Source organism: Copadichromis virginalis, linkage group LG8 (genome assembly GCF_057382275.1).
Source record: "Copadichromis virginalis isolate Kocher_CV1m ecotype Utaka linkage group LG8, C_Virginalis_male_GT1.1, whole genome shotgun sequence".
Lineage (NCBI taxonomy): Eukaryota > Metazoa > Chordata > Actinopteri > Cichliformes > Cichlidae > Copadichromis > Copadichromis virginalis.
In genome coordinates, this window is record NC_140625.1 from 15,841,659 (window position 1) to 15,862,655 (window position 20,997).

The window sequence follows — 20,997 nt, forward strand, 5'->3', positions numbered from 1 at the left end:
TTCCAGAGATTGATGGAGAAGGCAGTAGGGGACATCAACCTCCTGCAGGTACTAGTGTACCTCGATGACTTAATAGTCTTTGGCAGGTCCCTGGAGGAACATGAGGAGCGACTTTTGAAGGTGCTAGACAGACTGGAAGAAGTGGGATTAAAACTCTCATTGGATAAGTGCCAATTCTGTCAGCCGAAAGTGAAGTATGTGGGACACATTGTGCCTGCAGAGGGTGTTGCCCCCGATCCGAGTAAAGTAGAAGCGGTTACTAAATGGCCGGCGCCCACAGATTTGAAATCCCTGCGATCTTTCCTGGGGTTCTGCGGCTACTATCGCCGCTTCATAGCTAACTATGCTTCCATTGTAAGGCCACTCACAGAACTCACTAAAGGCTATGCCCCTACGCAGTGCAGTAAGAAAGGCCGGGCAGGACAAGGAAAAACCTACTTGAAAGAATCAGAGCCCTTTGGGAGTAGATGGGATCAGTTGTGTGTTGATGCTTTTCACCACATCATTCAGTGTCTGACCACTGCCCCTGTGCTAGCCTTTGCCAAGCCATACACCCTTCATGTGGATGCCAGTCTGAAAGGTCTTGGGGCCGTGTTGTACCAAGAGCACCCCCAGGGGCTGCGGCCCGTGGCTTTTGCCAGCCGGAAATTGAGCTGCCCCGAACAGCGGTACCCAGTGCACCAGTTAGAGTTCCTGGCTTTGAAATGGGCCGTCGTGGACAAATTCCATGACTATTTGTATGGCGCAAAGTTTACTGTGAGCACTGATAACAATCCGCTGACGTATGTCCTTACCACTGCAAAGCTAAATGCAACAGGGCACCGATGGCTGCACCAGATGAGCAGCAAGGGTCCCATGGACTTGGTTTGCATGGATTTTCTGTCTATGGAGCCAGACTCCAAGGGGATAGGTAATGTCTTGGTGGTAACTGACCATTTTACCCGGTACGCACAGGCTTTCCCCACCAAAAACCAAAAAGCCACCACGGTTGCCAAAGTGTTGGTGGACAAATATTTTGTGCACTATGAATTGCCTGCCAGAATACATTCTGACCAAGGACGAGACTTCGAGAGCTGGTTAATCCGTGAGCTCTTGCAGTCATTGGGTATACGGAAGTCTCGGACAACTCCCTATCACCCCCAGGGGGATCCGCAACCCGAGAGATTCAATCAAACCTTGTTGTCAATGTTAGCGACACTAGGGGATGAGAAGAAGCGAACTTGGAGTCAGCATGTAGGGTCACTAGTTCATGCCTATAATAGCACAAAGAGCGATGCCACAGGGTATTCTCCCTATTTTTTGATGTTTGGGATGGAGGCTAGGTTTCCCGTGGATGTTTGTTTTGGAGCATCTCCTGATGTGTCATGCGCCGTGGTGCGCGGGCATGAAAGGATCCAGGCGCAGACTCCGAGCTAACAAAAAGACACTTTATTAGAACAACGAAAGGCGACCCGGGGAAAGTAGAGAGCAAAACAGAAACTAAAAATCCGGGGAAACAATGACACGAGGAAGCCGGGATCGGGACGGCGGGGGGCTGCAATAGAAAGGGGAGATGATTACTAGGGAGCCAGGAAGCGGGGAGAACATATCAGGACTGAGTTAGAGTAGGGGCTTACGATAGAACGGAACCGTGGGAGCTCGGGAGGGAAGTGTGGCAGTCCGTGGGGGCAGGAAGTCCGTGGAATGGCGAGTGGGCCAGGTGAGCGCCGCGAGATCCAGTTGAGCCGGAGGACAGGCAGGTAGCAGACGCCGAGTAGAAATCTGGACAGAAGTAGGCAGGTTAAACAAAGTTCCAAGCAGAAGAGAATGCACACTTTTCGTGGAAGTCTGGTTACCACTGTGGGGATGACTACGGACTGGCGTGGAGCATCCGTCAGCGCCGGATTAAGTGGATCTCCGTGTAATCACCGGGATGGAGAGCAGGTGTGCTAGTGATGGCCCAGCCCGGGGGTGTGGCTACCCGAGCATCACGCATTCCACAGACCATGACATGATGGAGCTGAGGAGAAGACTCATTCACAGTATGTGACGGACTTGAAACAGGATTTGCAGAGAGCTTATCCATTAGCCAATGAGGCTGCTGATAAGGTACACAAGAGAAACAAAAGAGCTTTTGATCGACGAGTCAGTTTCCAAGCCTTGGAAGTGGGAGACAGGGTACTCCTTAAGAATCTGGGGTTGAAGGGGAAACATAAGTTGGAAAGCAAATGGAACGCTGTAACACATGTGATTGTGGGAAAACTGCCCAACCTACCGGTGTATAGGGTGAAGCCACAAACGGGTCAAGGTAGTGTGAGAACCCTACACAGAGATCATTTGTTACCGATTGGGACAGAAGTAAGACTGCCAGAAGGCATGGCCAGAGATGAAGTGCCAGCGAGACCACAGACTCGCAGGATGGGAAAAGGAAAAGAGAGGGTAGAAAGCAGAGACATGAGTCAAGACACTGGGGAGTCGACTGGACCGTCAGATGTAGAATACGAGAGGCCACATGCCTGGTACAGAGACTGTGTGGAGAAAGTGTTGAGGGAGGAGTCATTTAGTGACAATTCTCCATTGGCATCGGAGGATGACGCTCAAGCTATGTTTCTATCTGAGGGCAATGCCAAAGAGTCTCAGGAGGAAGCAGATGACATTGGTGATGTAAAGAACACCGATACAGAGTCAGAAGAGGAGAAGCAAAGACCTCTCTCAAAGAGGTCTAGGGGAAGACGGAGTATTGGAAAAGAGGTCAGCAAATGCCTTAGGTCAGGGACGACTGGGAAGAGAAGAATAAAGCCAGTTTTGAGACTGTCCTACGATGAACCAGGGAAGGCTAGTCACCAACCTATTACTATTGTTCACAGAGGGGTTGTGATAAAGTTGGGGAATGTGTAAATGAAAAAAAAAAGTGAAGTTCTAAGAGTGTCTGTTATACATTCAAGATGTGTGGAGTTTTATTTGTTTTCAGTCGCCTTGGGAGATGTCTGATGAGGAACTCCAGACGATTAGAAGGGGGAGGATGTGGCCCGGGTATATTTTATGGGGCTAAGTTTTATTTCCAGTTGGATATATCTGAATAGTTCTGTTGTTCGTTCTACTGTGTTGTAATAGTAATAAGGAAGTGTGTTTAGGTGCTTTTACTTTGAAAGGGAGCGGGCGGAAGGAGAGACGAGAGAGCGGAGGCAGCCACGAGAAAAGCGTGCGCGAGATGCGGCTAGCGTCTACAGAGACTTTTTTCCAATGAACAGTGAGGATAAATCATCCTACGCCCATGGCTGAGTAACAGAGCGTGACTGTGAGGTGGTGCAGCCCGGACTGGTTTGCACTGTTGCCTCGAAATATCCGTAGTTAGCGGCGTGCTAACATGGCTAATCGTAGTCAGCCATAAAGGCGGACTTTGTTGGACGTCACCTGACCTGCACGAAGTGGGAGGCTACTGACTGCCAAGGCGGGCCGGTCAGGTTTGCTGCTTAAAAGGAGTAAGCGTGCAGCTCGGCGACCTAAGGGACGGACCTCTCGGCGTGCCGTGAGTGTATTGTGGACAAAAGACTAAGGTTTCCAGGTAGGAGCACCATTTTGTTTTCTTTTAGGACCGTTGGTTCCTACGCACCCTAGCATCGATCCAGGCCTGCACCGAGGGGACTTGGGAAATTGGGTGGTGTGAGAGTGTGTGTGTGTGTGGGGCCCATTACAGTAAAGAACTGTGTAACTGTTATTATTGTTATACACTGAACAAAAATATAAACGCAACACTATTGTTTTTGCTCCCATTCTCCATGGGATGGATGTAGAGACCTAAAATTCATTCCAGATACACAATATAACCATCCCTCCCAAACAGTGGTCACAAATCAGTCCAAATGTGTGGTAGTGGGCACATCTGCTATATTGAGATAATCCATCCCACCTCACAGGTGTGCCACATCAGGATGCTGATCTGACATCATGAGTAGTGCACAGGTGTACCTCAGACTGCCCACAACAAAAGGCCACCCTGGAATGTGCAGTTTTTTGCGCTATTGGGGGTCTGGGGACCCAGAACCGGTCAGTATCTGGTGTGACCACCATTTGCCTCATGCAGTGCAACACATCGTCGCATGGAGTCTATCAGATTGTCAATTGTGGCCTGTGGAATGTTGGTCCACTCCACTTCAATGGCTGTGCGAGGTTGTTGGATATTCGTGGGAACTGGTACACGCTGTCGTATACGCCGGTCAAGCACATCCCGAACATGCTCAATGGGTGACATGTCCGGTGAGTATGCTGGCCACGCAAGAACTGGGACATTCTCAGCTGCCATCTGCCCTGAACAATGTGAACCATGATTCATCCGTGAAGTGCACACCTCTCCAACGTGCCAGACGCCATCGAATGTGAGCATTTGCCCACACAAGTCTGTTACGGCGACGAGCTGGAGTCAGGTCAAGACCCCGATGAGGACGACGGGCATGCAGTTGAGCGTCCCTGAGACGGTTTCTGACAGTTTGTGCAGAAATTGTTTGGTTGTGCAAACCAATTGTTCCAGCAGCTGTCTGGGTGGCTGGTCTCAGACGATCTTGGAGGTGAACCTGCTGGATGTGGAGGTCCTGGGCTGGTGTGGTTACACGAGGTCTGCGGTTGTGAGGCCGGTTGGATGTGCTGCCATATTCTCTGAAACGCCTGTGGAGACGGCTTATGGTTGAGAAATGAACATTCAATGCACGGGCGACAGATCTGGTTGACATTCCTGCTGTCAGCATGCCAATTGCATGCTCCCTCATTGCTTGTGGCATCTGTGGCATTTTGCTGTGAGACAAAACTGCACATTCCAGGGTGGCCTTTTGTTGTGGGCAGTCTGAGGTACACCTGTGCACTACTCATGATGTCAGATCAGCATCCTGATGTGGCACACCTGTGAGGTGGGATGGATTATCTCAATATAGCAGATGTGCCCACTACCACACATTTGGACTGATTTGTGACCACTGTTTGGGAGGGATGGTTATATTGTGTATCTGTAATGAATTTTAGGTCTCTACGTCCATCCCATGGGGAATGGGAGCAAAAACAAAAGTGTTGCGTTTATATTTTTGTTCAGTGTATTTTGTCATTGCAAGAGACTTCTTACTTTATTGATTTATTGGGTGTTTACCAAGTCATTCAGTAAACCTGCTTGGTTTAAACATAAGATTTTGTGTCTAGTACTGTTTCTTATCTATAGTTCAAAGTAAGGTAAAAGTGTATCTGTGTGTTATACGTGTGTAAATCAGGGGAACTTTCACTGAGGGCAACTAAGTAAGTTTAAGATAACTAGAACTCAGGGCGTACCCGGCTATAGTGGAGTACACAGTCAGGGGCGCTACATACAGTTCAGTTTACGTTCCTGGTTTTGGCTCTTTTAGTTTTGCTTCTGCTTTGTGTAATATTTGTATTTTGTGGTCTTTGTTTTGTCGTCTAGCCTTTAGGTACCTCTTACCATGTTTGTTTATCTCTTGTCCCTGTGTTTTATGTTCCCTCCTGTTACCCTGGTCTGTTGTGTCCTCTTGTCAGGTTACTCCCAATCCTAATGTCAAGTTCATGCATCTTAGTTTGTTTCTCAGTGTTGTTACTTCCTCTTTTATTTTGACAGTCTCTTGTCCTGTATACATCTCATGTGCTGGTAGTGTGTAAGTAGTTTCAGCTGTTCTTCCATCTGTTGCGCATCCTCTCATAATCGCATGTATTTAAGTCCTCAGTCTCCCTTCGATCTTTGTCATGTCATCTCCGTCTGCTGTGTCTGCTCTTTTCTTTTCTTTTGTTCCATGTTCACTCCTAGTCGTTAATTCCAAGTTTCTTAGTCCTAGCTTCCAATTTATCTTTTGTTTGTTTCTAATGCTTCTAGACAACAGTTTTACCCTCAATCTGTATTTCTTGAAAAATCATAAATCCCTTATAATGAATGACTCAATCATTTATGATGAATTTATTGATATGTAACCTATATGCAGTTCTTTTTGACAGGTAGTGCATTTGTTAAGATTGCAAATTAACAACAATGGTGGAATTACCACAGATAACTATAATGCATGACTGGACTATCTGGACTGTGACTTACCTCAGTAAAACAACTCTACCCTTTGAACCCACCGCTAAGTCAGGCAGTTCATCACCACTCTGGTCAAAAGACGACTGACTGATTGACAGGCCAAAGAACTTCAGTCCTGACTGGACCTCAGAGCCAGTTATTTTCTGTGTATATGAAAACATTTTAATTAATTAAGCTGCAGATTGTATATTGATAAATACGTTTAGTCATCTTTTTGAATTCCTCGATGTTATGTACCTGTGAGTAAGTAGGACTGATTCTTCCTCCTCCTTCACTGTGGAATATGTAGATGCTGCCTTCACCATTATATTCCAAAGGTGCTCCAACTGCCAAATCCCTGAATCCATCTGAGTTTAGATCAGGCAGCACAGCAAGAGAAGAGCCGAACCTTCCTTTGACAGCTGCACGTCCTCTTAGTACTAATGGATCATCAAAATTACACTCCACAAACTAAAAGCAGGAGAGTGAATATTATATGATCATTAGGGAAGTTGACAAATAAACTAATTCATTTAATTGAAGTGGATAAAACTTTGATTTACCAAAACAGTTAGTCTGCAAACATAAACTCTTCCCTCTCTATCAGGCTCCGTGTACATTGGGGCTGATATGAAGATTAGATCAGTGATATCATCGTCATTTATGTCCATGACACACACCTCTGCCCCGAAATATTCACCAGTCTGATACTGTGTAAGAAACACATTATTGATGAAAATAATCGCATAAAGCCAAATGACAACAATTTGTATTTAAGAAAGTATTTACTACCAGTTAATAATCCCAGTCAGTTTTGTCTTGCTGTAAGTACATACCTGTGATGCCAACGGCTCAATTGTTTGGTTTTTAAAGCTTTCTCTGTTAACAGCGACCACAGCTCCTCTGTGTTTATATCTTGGAGCACCAACAATTGTCAGGGAACCACTTTGGGTTTTAGCAGTTGCCATGGAGTAACCTAGAATTTAGGTAGGCAAAAAGAGAAGATAGATATAAAATCTGATATACGTATTTGTGTGAAAGAATTACAGCAGAGCTGTGTATATACATGATTACATGTGTATGAGTTAGATTGTTAAAGCTGTAATATTCTTACCAAGATAACTGTTAGGCTCCAAAGACACATCCTCATATGTTTTCAGCTTCTCCCCTCCAGTTGTGTATTGCACGTAGCCTCCCTTCCACTGGTTTGCACCAACAATAGACATCTGAATTCCCTACAGTGCAGACAGGAAATACATTTTATATACAATTTATTTTACCTTTAAAATCTGGACTCTTGTTTTTATAAAAAGTGTTTGAATCTCTCTTTCTATGACTAGACTGTCTGGTGAGTTTCAGGTAGTTTTAATTACCTCAGGCACAATAACTGCACTGAATCCCTCCTGAGACATTTCCATTTTCAGAGAGACTCCACCGGTTTGAGATCCTGTAATAATATAAAATATAAAAAGGTTTATTTATAGACACAACGCAACGCATTACACTAGTAATTTAGTGTAATGATATCTGTTTATTATAAAGGTGCCTCAGTAGTTATTTTTCATTTCACCAATACTTCGTGAAATCGACCTTTAGCCTCAAGCAATGATACAATAATGCAATGTAACATTTACAGAAATTGTATCAAAGCTTGCTAAATGTTAAATATATAATTTACCTTCAATGGAAAAAATTTTGTCCTGCAAACTCTGCCGGATTATTTCAAGTGCGTTGAAGTTCTGCACTTGAAACACGTGATTGTCTGAGGGAGACGATGCAATGGTGCGTAGTTCTTTTTTTGCTTCAGGCTGAATAAATGCATTCCCCACCTAGGGTTGTTTAAAACATGTGTTTACATTTAATGCAAAATTATTTACTGATTTTATTAAAACTTTAATACAGTTTAATACAAAGATTAATACAGTCTGTTTAATACAGACATTAATACAATATCCATTATTAATTTAGCTTTTTTATTTATTGAAATTTATTGAAATTAGATACCACTCATAACTCATAACAGCCATTGCCTCAAGGCGCTTTATATTGTAAGGAAGACCCTACAATAATACATACAGAGAAAAAACCAACAATCATATGACCCTTGATGAGCAAGCACTTTGGGAAGGAAAAACTCCCTTTTAACAGGAAGAAACCTCCAGCAGAGCCAGGTTCAAAGAGGGATGGCTATCTGCCATTCAGATGCAGAGAGGTCTATTAACACATAGTGAGTGAGAAAGGTGACTGAAAAAGAAATAATCAATGCATCATGGGAATCCCCAGCAGCCTACATCTATTGCAGCATAACTAAGGGAGGATTCAGGGTCACCTGATCCAGCCCTAACTTTATGCTTTAGCAAAAAGGAAAGTTTTAAGCCTAATCTTGAAAGTAGGGATAGTGTCTGTCTCCTGAATCCAAACTGGAAGCTGGTTCCACAGAAGAGGGGCCTGAAAACTGAAGGCTCTCCCTCCTATTCTACTTTTAAATAATATAGGAACAACAAGTAGGCCTGCAGTGCAAGAGCAAAGTTCTCCAATGGGGTGATATGGTACTATAAGGTCATTAAGATAAGATGGAGCCTGATTATTTAAGACCTTGTTTGTGAGGAGCAGGATTTTGAATTCAACAGGAAGCCAGTGAAGAAACCCAATAGAGGAGAAATTAACATTAACAATAGTGTAAAAACAGTGTGATGATACGGCCCAGATTTCCATGGTTTCTGTGTAGGTGGCTCATTACTTTGCTCCATATACTGTAGGAACATGTGACTGTAGTCTAATAAATAACCAAAACACATTATTAGTATAAATTTTAAACATTATGCAGGTTTAAATAATGGAGGTACTTACCCCAATAGCAAATCGAACAATGTTTTGATTCCCTGCTTGCTGTGCTGCATTTCCCAGGTCATACCGGTCATTAGATTGTCCATCAGTAATTACTATCAAGACTTTCTTCACATCTGGTCTGGAACCTCTTTGTGGTGTGAAAACATTGTTTCTGTCAAATTAAAAATAAACAAATCTAATTTCAACATAAAACATGTTTTTACAGTGCACATTTTGATCATAGAGTAAATTGCATGAATGATTGTTATTTTGGCATGCATCCATCTGTTTTGTATTATCGCTCATGGACATTTTAGTATTTTCGCAATTCTTGCATCAGTCAATACAGAAATTATCTGCACAGGAAGTCTGTCCAGATGATTTAACTGTAGTGCTTCAGTAATATCATTGCAACCCTTACACAACATGTCTGATGGCTCGAGCTGTATGAGTAGATCCCCCCAGCTGTGTGATTCCATCGATTTCAGTCTTTAGTGATCCAGATGAGGAAAATTTCTTGAAATAAAAATGAACCCGAGGTAACGAGGAAAACTGGGAAACAGAAAACTGAAGAAAGGGAGAAACAATATAAAAAAATATAGAATAGCCTTTTTTTATGGAGATAAATGAAAAGCAGGTGAAACTATTTGTGTCTGTAATACGATATAACTGACAGGTAGTACAGTGTCTTACCTGTGCATCAACTGACAGAAATGCCTGGATTAGATCTTCCACAAACGTCGTCATTGTTTGAAAATCAGGGACAGATACGCTGCCTGAACCATCCAACAGAAAAGCAATGTCTACTTGTGTCGGGCACACTATCAAATAAATGAATTGAAATTGATTATTTTAGGTGAATTTTAACATTTTAGCAAATCTACTATAAATACCCACATATTTAGACAATTAGTCTTTTATAAGAAGAAAGAAAAGAAGAAATTAAGATTAAGATATTAAATTAGTTTAAATGAGTCTTAAAACTGCTTACAGAAGCCTAATTTAGTTATTAAGCTAATTTAGTTATTTGTAGCCTTGGTTTTTGCATTCAGTTCTAATTACTTGTATTTTCTTCCTGTATTACAGTCATAGAAACAGCATTGTGTTCAAACTTATAACACTAAAAGAAAGACCCTCTGTACTGTATGTTCTTGTTACGGTTGGAATTTGTGTTACTGTGAGCGACAGTAGCCTCATGTTTACGTTGTTCTTATGTAACAGGAATACATCGTGATGTAACACACAGCAACACAAATGATTTTCTCCAGGAAAACCATAATACATTACTTATTTGCATACAGAGCTTTAAAGAAGTCGTAAGTAGCTTTAGAGGGAAGTAAACTTCTCTGTCTCCTTTAAATTTTTTCCCCCAAAGATCTTGTGTGTATGTACTAGTCTTCTTGCATTTTGTCATGCATTGCATAACCCAAACAACCAGGCTTAGTTTCATTTTTGTAATGAATTTGAAATCAAAGGGTGTTTTTGTATTTGTTTTTCAAATAACACTTTCATTTTACATGCAGATATGGTTATTTCATTCTGAATAACCCATATGGAAAAGATATATATAAACCTTATAAAGTTTGTATCTGTCTTGTGTGAAACTTGTATGAAAAGCATATAAGTTTAGAATTAAATACATTTTATGCTGTAGATTTAATCTTGGCTAGCTCAAATTTTACCAGCATTTGTTTCAGTGTTGATGGATTCAGGTCAAATTAGTCCAGAAAAGCTCTTTGGATAAAACTATAATACAATTAATCCAAACAGACAATCTGAAATAAGGCTTAGAGGGGAAAACTGTAAACAAACAAAAAAATAATCAACAAATCATACAACTTATACTTATATTCATCTATGAGTAATCACATCTCACACAAACATAATTTTCTATTTACTGTTTCTGATTAACCCTTAATTGCTGGAATATATAAGAGAAGTCTTGAGACAGTTTCAGTTGATTTAGTAAGACTATGTTCAAGTAAAAATGCAAGAGATTTTTATTAAGGAGGCACCGGGACTCTAATTATTAAGGGCACATTTTCACAAACTCCATTTATTGTTACCATCTGGAGAAGAAGGTACAGGTGGTCCAAATGTATTAGATCGGTCCATGTGAAAACACACACCGTTGTACATGGTGATACTTTTGCAGTCCCTTGGAATTGTTGGACCACACACCTGAGAGGAGACAAAGTCAAGTTCCCATAAAGTCCCATAAACATCGGTTCAATCCTTATAAAATCAACCAAAACTGAAAAAAAAAAAAAATCTCACACGATCCAGCAGAATATGTAGATTTTAAAAAATTACTTCAGTCTATTTAAAGCCATTCAAATGTGTCCCTTAATGCTATTAAAAAATCCATGTTAGAGGCCACCAAAGTAACTGTCACGACCGCGCTGGCAGACGTGTGGAATTGGAGAAAGGACCCAAAATGCGGCAGCTCTGGTGCAGATGAGTATTTATTTAACAAAAGAAAATACAAACAGCAAAGGCGTGGGTGAAGGTGAAACAGGAAAACCTAAACTGGGTAAAACTAACAAAACAAACCAGAAACGAAGATGCAGGGAGGTCCGGGGAAATACATACGGAGAGACGCAGGGAGACCGAGGGGAAGCAACACAGACGAACCAGCAATTACTAAGACAGAAAATACAACTTAAATACACTCAGAGAACACAGGGAGATTACACACAGGTGGGAAACACAGCTGGGAGTGATTAACATGACGAGACTAGGGAGGCAACTGAAAACACTCACATAAGATGCAGACCATCACAATAAAACAGGAACTTACACATGAAAGGACACAAACTAAGAAACGCGGACTAGATACAGGAACACACGGGGGGAACAGGGTAAACACTAATCAGAGGAAGAGCAGAACCAAAATCGTAAAGAGAAGGAAGGCAACGGCGGCGACGAAGGAGACGGCGGAGCAGTTCAGGGGGCCGGCCGCGCGGAAGGCAGCGGCGGCGACGAAGGAGACGCCGGAGCAGTTCAGGGGGCCGGCCGCGCAGAAGGCAGCAGCGGCGCTCCAGTGTCAAGCGCACTGGCTGAGGCCCGGTGGGCACAGGACCAGACGAGGCAGGACCAGGCGATGGCGAGGCCGGACCAGGCGATGGCGGGGCCGGACCAGGCGAAACACAGGCAGAAGCCGGACCAGACGAGGATGTAGACTCGGATGAAGCCGGACCAGACGAGGATGAAGACTCGGATGAAGCCGGACCAGACGAGGAAGGACCAGAGGATGAAGACTCGGATGAAGCCGGACCAGACGAGGAAGGACCAGAGGATGAAGACTCGGATGAAGCTGCAGCAGGCGAGGATGATGATGAAGCTGCAGCAGGCGAGGATGATGATGAAGCTGCAGCAGGAGACTGAACGGGCCCCACGGACCCTCCAGCGGAGACAGGAGGCTGAAAGGGCCCCTCGGACCCTCCAGCGGAGACAGGTGGCTGGACGGGCCCCTCGGACCCTCCAGCGGAGACACGAGGCTGAACGGGCCCCTCGGACTCTCCAGCAGAGACAGGAGGCTGGACGGGCCCCTCGGACCCTCCAGCGGAGACACGAGGCTGGACGGGCTCCTCGGGCCCTCCAGCTGACGAGGCATGAGGCTGGACGGGCTCCTCGGGCCCTCCAGCGGACGAGGCATGAGGCTGGACGGGCTCCTCGGGCCCTCCAGCGGAGACAGGAGACGAAGGCCGGAGCGGTCCCTCGGACCCTCCAGCGGAGACAGGAGACGAAGGCCGGAGCGGTCCCTCGGACCCTCCAGCGGAGACTAGAGACGAAGGCCGGAGCGGTCCCTCAGACCCTCCAGCCGAAGCCAGCACAAAGCCAGCAGGCACGGAGTCCTCTGGCAAACACGAAGGCAATGGGTGCTGTGCTGAGCACTGGCCCTGCTCAGACAGCACTGACACGGAGTTGTTCTCTGAGGGCTGCCTAATCTTCAGGGGTCCAGAATCATGACAGTACCCCCCCTCCAAGCGCGGATCCCAGACGCCCAAAGACACGAAAACAAAAAGCCCCCCCACGGGCGGGCGGCAGGGGTCCAGGACGGAGGGCCAGAAACAAGGCCACAAAAACAAAAGGTCCACCAAAAGCACAGGAGCACAGGGGACAGGTCGCAACTCCTCAGGGGGCCGGCCCGGAGGCCGACAGCACAGGAGGCCAAAACAGAAGAGTTCAGGGGGCCGGCCGTGCGGAAGGCAACGGCGGCGACGAAGGAGACAGCGGAGCAGTTCAGGGGGCCGGCCGTGCAGAAGGCAGCGGCGGCGCTCCAGTGTCAAGCGCACTGGCTGAGGCCCGGTGGGCACAGGACCAGACGAGGCCGGACCAGGCGATGGCGAGGCCGGACCAGGCGATGGCGGGGCCGGACCAGGCGAAACACAGGCAGAAGCCGGACCAGACGAGGATGTAGACTCGGATGAAGCCGGACCAGACGAGGAAGGACCAGAGGATGAAGACTCGGATGAAGCTGCAGCAGGCGAGGATGATGATGAAGCTGCAGCAGGCGAGGATGATGATGAAGCTGCAGCGGGAGGCTGAACGGGCCCCACAGACCCTCCAGCGGAGACAGGAGGCTGAAAGGGCCCCTCGGACCCTCCAGCGGAGACACGAGGCTGAACGGGCCCCTCGGACTCTCCAGCAGAGACAGGAGGCTGGACGGGCCCCTCGGACCCTCCAGCAGAGACACGAGGCTGGACGGGCTCCTCGGGCCCTCCAGCGGACGAGGCATGAGGCTGGACGGGCTCCTCGGGCCCTCCAGCAGAGACAGGAGACGAAGGCCGGAGCGGTCCCTCGGACCCTCCAGCGGAGACAGGAGACGAAGGCCGGAGCGGTCCCTCGGACCCTCCAGCGGAGACTAGAGACGAAGGCCGGAGCGGTCCCTCAGACCCTCCAGCCGAAGCCAGCACAAAGCCAGCAGGCACGGAGTCCTCTGGCAAACACGAAGGCAATGGGTGCTGTGCTGAGCACTGGCCCTGTTCAGACAGCACTGACACGGAGTTGTTCTCTGAGGGCTGCCTAATCTTCAGGGGTCCAGAATCAGCTGGGGACTGAGACCTAGCCTCTGGGGAAGCCCTGGAGTGGCAAGCTGTGCCAACGGCAGCTAAACCATGAAAAGCCCCCTGAGGTGAAATTAAACTTTCTCCCTGCATGGAGTGAGTGTGTATGATCAGTAACACTGGAGCTACGGGGGCCTGAGCTACAGGCGGCACTGGAGCTACGGGGGCCTGAGCTACAGGCGGCACTGGAGCTACGGGGGCCTGCGCTACAGGCGGCACTGGAGCTACGGGGGCCTGCGCTACAGTCGGCACTGGAGCTACTGGGGCCTGCGCTACAGGCGGCACTGGAGGCTCTGGAAACTGAACTGAAACTGACACTGGAGACCGAGCAGAAAGTGACACTGGAGACTGAGCTGAGAGGGCTGCGGGGTAGCTAACCGAGCTGAGAGTGGCTGCGGGGTAGCTAACCGAGCTGAGAGTGGCTGCACAGGCGATAAGCAGCTCGCGTTGACATCCGCCACACAAAACACAGCCCCTGAATGAACAGTCACAAAGTCTGGAACACACACAGAGTCCTCACTCACCACAGCCGGTGAATTAGAAGTCCGAACGTCCGGCTGTGGGGTGGCGCGCCGGCGGCGCGATCGGCGTTTCCTCCCCGCAGATGGCTCCGACGGGCCGGGCAAGACCACATCCGGCGAGTCGGGCAGTGAGGCAGGAGTGGCTGAGAGAAGGTGTGGTGTGAGGTGGAGAAAGGCCTGTATGGTCGGGGAAAGCGATTCCAATAGCCATGGCAGGCCGAAAAAGAGCCGTTACAGCCGATTTTCCACTGCGCGGCGAAGCTCTTCCGGGGGGGTGTTCCAGCCATAGGCTGAGAAGATTCTCCACAGTGAAAATGATATCGTCCTTTAGCTCCTCAGAAGGGTTGCAAGCTGCTGGGTCCATATTGGCTGGTTCGTACTGTCACGACCGCGCTGGCAGACGTGTGGAATTGGAGAAAGGACCCAAAATGCGGCAGCTCTGGTGCAGATGAGTATTTATTTAACAAAAGAAAATACAAACAGCAAAGGCGTGGGTGAAGGTGAAACAGGAAAACCTAAACTGGGTAAAACTAACAAAACAAACCAGAAACGAAGATGCAGGGAGGTCCGGGGAAATACATACGGAGAGACGCAGGGAGACTGAGGGGAAACAACACAGACGAACCAGCAATTACTAAGACAGAAAATACAACTTAAATACACTCAGAGAACACAGGGAGATTACACACAGGTGGGAAACACAGCTGGGAGTGATTAACATGACGAGACTAGGGAGGCAACTGAAAACACTCACATAAGACGCAGACCTTCACAATAAAACAGGAACTTACACATGAAAGGACACAAACTAAGAAACGCAGACTAGATACAGGAACACACGGGGGGAACAGGGTAAACACTAATCAGAGGAAGAGCAGAACCAAAATCGTGAAGAGAAAAACACAAAACGCTGGGTCAAAAGGACCCAGGATCATGACAGTATCTGGGGTGTGTAAAAAAAATTTTGTGCATATATGTTTTTAAATAACATTTTTCCTCAAACCTTTTTAAGTTTTCAGGCCTATAAACACATTTAGTTTTTAATGCAGCTTAAATATGTAAAACTTGAATTAAAAAGAAACACATATTCAAATTAAGGAGACAAAATTTTGCATTGACTTCTATTTCATTCAATATGCTGAAGTTATTGTAAACCCTGATTCTGTGAAGGACAGGTGGGAGGCACACTGGTTTTTCATGGGATGACCTTCATGCAACAATAACAAGACATTTAAGGATAGAGGATGTTGCTCCTCAGTGTTTTTAACAAAGTTCTCATAGTGTCTGCAGTTCAGTAACTCACCACAGTGTTTTGTGTCGCGGGATCACTTTTCATTGTCAGACCAAGAGACATGTTTACTGCAAAATCGGGTGCTGTATTGAAAGTGTATTGAAAATTTAAATACTAATAAAAGGCAATTGAAAGGAAAAAAACAAGACTTAAATCGATGACTGCAAAGAACCATGACTGAAACACTTCCCCATTTGATATGACAAGTGTTAGACATCGAAACTTCTCTTCACTGTAAACCAGGATGTATAACAGGCAGCTTTAATATCAATGCAAATAGGATTCAGTTTCACTATTGCTTCATTTTAAAGTTTTAAATAATTACAAAAGAAACATTTTAACAATAACATTATTAATAACATTGACTTCTTTGCTTATTTTACTTCATAATTTGGCAAGATAATATTAGTTTTAAAGTCTCGATGTTATAAACAAAGGTATTTACTTATTGTGATTTGAGTTAAACAAGTTTCTGTGCTAGCGTCTGTGGGAAATTTCTTTGATGTCAACATGGTTACTGTCAGAGTTTCATCACATTTGGTTACCTACCTTCAATTTGGATATTTTGGCAGTTTGGGGAAGATGTGGTGCAGCTATATACTTTTCCTCTTCCATTTTGTGAATACTGTTCAAGGGGAGCACTGACGAGCAAACTGAGGAAATAAATTCAGACAATGATGAAGTCTAGAGTGCAAACTGTGGTTAAATAAACCCCATATGTTTCCTGTTAAGAAGTATTATATCCTTGTCTGTTTATTACTGTGGGCCTTAACAGAAATGATTGTTAAAACTGCAGTTATAGATCGACATCCAACATAACAATGTATGTTGTGACTTACTCTGATTGTCTTTGAACCACCTGGTATCCAAAACCAGCAGCAGAGTTATTCAGGGCCTTCCATGCCACGGGATCAATATTGAAACAAAGTGCAGCATTTAACACTGAGAATTCAAGAAGAAGGAAGAACATCTGTAATTTTATTTAAAGCCACTGTAAAGGATGATAACCTGGTTATATTATCTCTAATTCGAATCACATATGAGGAACTCCATACAGTGTATGTGTTAGTTTGATTCCACCTCTTGAATCCAGTCACAGCTTTCCACAGTTACCACTAGAGAGCATCAAAGTCAGATACTAGATTTGAACACTGGCAGGTAATTATTCACTTGAAAAACATACTTAAGATTTTATTATGGAATTAGTTTTGTGTCTTTGATTCTTATATCTTACTCCATCTGTCAAAAGCAAAATACTGACACTTAACTTAAAGACGTTAAAGATGTCGTTGCTATACTATAGTATGAAAAACTATTAATATACTGTATACATTTGCTTATTTTACAGTACTAAAAATTGAACTGTGTAGAGAATGTCACTGGTGTGCATATTCCTCTTTCCTCCTGAACTGTTTGTCAGATTCATCAATACGTGCCACACCCATTCACAAGTAACAAAAAAGTCTCTGTGGAAGTTGATACTGCGAATGTAAATGCCCAAAGAAAGAAATTAAAATCATTAGCATGTGATTGCTTTGGATACTAAAAATACTACAGAGAACCTAAAATGATTTCTTCTATGACTACTGTCCAGTAAAAATCGTGTATTGTTGCGATCCTACAGCTGTCCGGTTGTTTATTTTTGCCACACAAATAAAGCCTTCCTTTTATGGACATGCTAAGAGTAGTCAAAACGTCACATAGTGCTAACGCTTTTTTGTTTCCTGCTTCATGTCACAGTATTCAACAATGACAGTGTCATGATTTCAAAGTTTTGCGAAACCTATTTTGAAATACATTTCGTAACAGTGGTACGCCCTTAATTTCTGCTTTTCCTTATTGTCACAAGTTTTGATATTTTTAAAATCAGTTAAAGAAAAAATGTACTTCTTCACTTGTTTGCTTTTTTTCATATGTGCATTTATATTTTTCAGGTGTATTTATATCTGAATATATACTAGTGTTCAATTAAAAAATAAAATAAAACAAACATTAAAAAATAAAAATAAAGAATTTAAAAAATAACCACCTGTAGCAAAGGTGAGTGCAGGGTCATGAATACGTTGGATGGATGAAGTATGACGTCACAGTGGTGTAAAATGTTCTGTTTTTTGTAGCCCTGCACAAGGTAGTAAGGCAGATATATTAAATTTATTATCTCTGTATCTTAAATCCAGTTTTACCATTTTCTAATGGTTTATAATCAAGCGTTTAGTTTGTTTCAGTAAAACTATTTATGAAAGACTTTTTCAATCAGTGAATTTCAACAACAAAAAAATTATGCTATTTACAGCTAGAAGCTAACTGAGCTAATCGCACATTTAATTTGTATTAGCAGAGGCTAAAACGCAAATACAGTAACGACCATCACTAAAGTATTTCTGGATGATATTATTTCACTACATGGTTTATAGTCCTTGCTGGTTTTTAATACTACAGTTTTTTTCATTAAAAATGTTGCTGTCTTGTGTGTATTTAGTTGGAACACTTATAGCTTTAATTTACTTTTCGTTTGTTCAAAGGCCTGTAATGTTTTCAATATTTTCACCCATTTATTATTACAGAATGAAAAATCAGGAGGCACAAAACTTGTCTTACCTGATGAGAACAGTGTAGCATGAATTATCCAGTCCATTGTGTTAGTCCCATGAAAAATAATTCAAGCGTTTGTTTGGGGGGTGTGTTTTTTGTTGAGAACACACTGAGCAGTTGAGTGTTCTGCTGAAAGTATCACAACAGTTGTTGAAACCAAAATGCAGAAATCATAGGGTGTGATAACAAAGGTAAGGCAACCATTTAAAGCAATTCTTTGGCAGGAGGAGTCACAATGATGACAGCACTGTCAGTAGTAGACAAAGGTGGCAAAATACTGACGTTCCTTGCTTAAATAAAAGTACAGATACTAGTGTTAAAAATAGTCCAGACTTAAATAAAAGTGAAAAAGTACTGGCTCTGAAATGCACACAAAGTAGAAAAGTAAAAGTAGCTCCTTGAAGAACATTTCTACCACCTCTTTTTATTGAAATATTGCTAACCGAACCTTATACTGCATGTATGTGATAGAATATAAACTTTATTTAAGTCTAAACTTTAATTCTAATAAAGTAATTATATTTCACAATAATTTCAGTTGAGAGGGTGAGTAGATTTTCTCAGTGTCCCAGCTGTGATCAGGCTGTGACCTGAATTCAACAAGAATTCAACAAGATGTCCTGGTTGATTTTCGTCCTCTACACTAACACCGTTTATGCTGTCTTTATATTCTACACTATCGGCCCGAGTCTTGCTTTAATCATGTGTTGTGCATCTTGTAGCATGGGGTAACGAGAAGCGATTAACACCTCACGACCAGCTCCCGATCATCAACCGTATGGTCGCAAGAAAATCAAGCCTGTTTGAAGTCCTGTTGCCCCTCATGAGGGTATCAATGCAACCTCTCAGACTGCGCACGCACAAACACAGAATGGAAGTGAAACAGATGGAGTAGCACGGCAGTGCAGTGTGTGATCTGGACACAAGTGATGGAGGCACAACTTGTAGAACATTAGCAAGCTCATCCGAGCCTTTTCGATATGGCCTCACAAAATTATCACGGCCGCACCAACCGTGAAAAGAGATGGACATTGCTGCTCAATTGCAGCTGCCTGGTCAATGTTTTTCATTAGCAATTTAGCAAAGTTGATGGTGGTGTGTGTGTCTGTGTGAGTGAAAGACAGAGAAGGAGAGCGAGAGACAGCTTTTGTGTTATAAGCTTCATATTATCACTTCATGTTATAGACGCAGTGTGAGCACTCAGGTCGCATCAGAGCATTGGGCTGTATAGTGTGAGACCCTGCATCATGACCAACAAACTTCTAATCCCTGCATTTCAATCGTACAGTTTGAGCAGGAGCTGACCAACGCGACTGAAAAAACCGAACAGTGTATGCCCAGCTGAGTTTTCATTTTTTTCTGTTTAGGGTCAAATTGGTTTGATGTGTCAAGGTCCACAGTGACATGAAATAATAACTCTCCTCAAATGCATCAAACCTAAAGTAACGAGCCCGTTTTGACGTAAGGAGTAGAAAAACACTGGGAGTGAAAGTCAAAAAGTTGTCAGAAAAATAAATACTCAAGTACAGAAATGAATTGTCTGTACTTCATTATTTCCCACCTCTAGTAGTAGATAATATGCTGCATGTTTTTAAAGGTGATTAATTTAATACTGCCTAGATTTCAAAATTTTCTTAATACTCAAGAATTTGGAAAATTGTAATTTCATTCTTTAGGATGATATTCCAGGCTCTGATGCTTTAAGAATAAAGATATATAATACAAGACTTGATCTGTGTTTTGTAATACAAGTTGAGAAAGAGCACAGAGGTTGAAGAGGCCACTACCCTCTTACACATCTAGACCTTTCTTCCTTCTTTTTTCTAGTCTTGTAAGATGCATCAGTCTAACCTGGCTGCTAAGACTTGTGATGGCCAGGTCAAATATTTTTAGCATATTGTTTCTCAATGTAAGATTGCAATTGCTGAACCACACCTTTCTTTGAGTACAGCTAGTTTGATATTCTAGCAAACATTTTTTTTGAATACATGTGCATAAAATGTTTTGATATTAGGTTGAAATGTTACATTTAAGTAAAAAGCAACACAATCTCATTTTTGACATTTATTTTGTTACTGACACAGATGGTGTGGATATTTAAAGCTGTGCTCCTTTTTCCTTAAACCCAGCTGCTATATAATATCTCCATCTGAAAACCTACTCCAGAATTTAGAGGGCATTTGAACAATAATAAGTTTGTTATTCAACTGAAAATATTGGCAAATTTACTTTTACGAAACTGTAAATTTAAGAGCAAAACTTTTAATCAATGAGGTTGCCGGCCTGTTTCCTGCCACATATTATCTATCTCTTTTTATAAAACAGTACTGTGGTGGTAATGTGCAAATCAATATTAACACTTAGTAAACAGATTTGTTATTTCATTTCTTCATCGACATCTTAAACCTGTCTTGGCAGAACTTTGGTTTTTACTGAAGTGAACTGGTTCTGTTTTATTATATAAATCATAGGGCAGTTAGAGCCCTCTAACTCCCTCTAACTATGATTGAAGCATCACAATAATTTGCCCGTTTAGTACATCTACCCTATAGCATACAAAATTTAATGTATCTAATTTTCTTATATTTCCCCTGTGCTGTCTACTTCTTCTTTCCTTTTACATTTCTAATGTTTCATGAATTCTTGCATTCCTTGGCTTCACTCCTTGTG

The 20,997-nt window shown here is 43.5% G+C and overlaps 1 protein-coding gene and 1 long non-coding RNA gene across 2 annotated transcripts in view; both read right to left on the minus strand.

Annotated features, from left to right (window-relative positions):
- LOC146703048 (integrin alpha-M-like) overlaps window positions 1-18,487 on the minus strand; it is a 42,258-nt gene extending 23,771 nt beyond the window's left edge. The window contains exons 1-15 of the mRNA XM_085466149.1: window positions 18,334-18,487; window positions 16,575-16,677; window positions 16,285-16,388; window positions 15,748-15,818; window positions 10,921-11,035; window positions 9,548-9,675; window positions 9,276-9,421; window positions 8,876-9,026; window positions 7,704-7,854; window positions 7,399-7,472; window positions 7,140-7,260; window positions 6,862-7,001; window positions 6,589-6,735; window positions 6,284-6,496; window positions 6,056-6,189 (exon numbers count right to left, since the gene is read on the minus strand). Coding sequence (XP_085322275.1) covers window positions 6,056-6,189; window positions 6,284-6,496; window positions 6,589-6,735; window positions 6,862-7,001; window positions 7,140-7,260; window positions 7,399-7,472; window positions 7,704-7,854; window positions 8,876-9,026; window positions 9,276-9,421; window positions 9,548-9,675; window positions 10,921-11,035; window positions 15,748-15,818; window positions 16,285-16,388; window positions 16,575-16,677; window positions 18,334-18,370 — 1,835 coding nt within the window. The 5' untranslated portion in view covers window positions 18,371-18,487. The remainder of the gene's footprint in view (window positions 1-6,055; window positions 6,190-6,283; window positions 6,497-6,588; window positions 6,736-6,861; window positions 7,002-7,139; window positions 7,261-7,398; window positions 7,473-7,703; window positions 7,855-8,875; window positions 9,027-9,275; window positions 9,422-9,547; window positions 9,676-10,920; window positions 11,036-15,747; window positions 15,819-16,284; window positions 16,389-16,574; window positions 16,678-18,333) is intronic.
- Window positions 1,444-2,008, minus strand: LOC146703049 (uncharacterized). The gene is made up of 3 exons (XR_014921943.1): window positions 1,836-2,008; window positions 1,617-1,761; window positions 1,444-1,534 (listed from the first exon to the last, which is right to left on the minus strand). It is a non-coding gene; the product is annotated as an uncharacterized LOC146703049 (long non-coding RNA).
- Window positions 18,488-20,997: the final 2,510 nt, after the last annotated feature.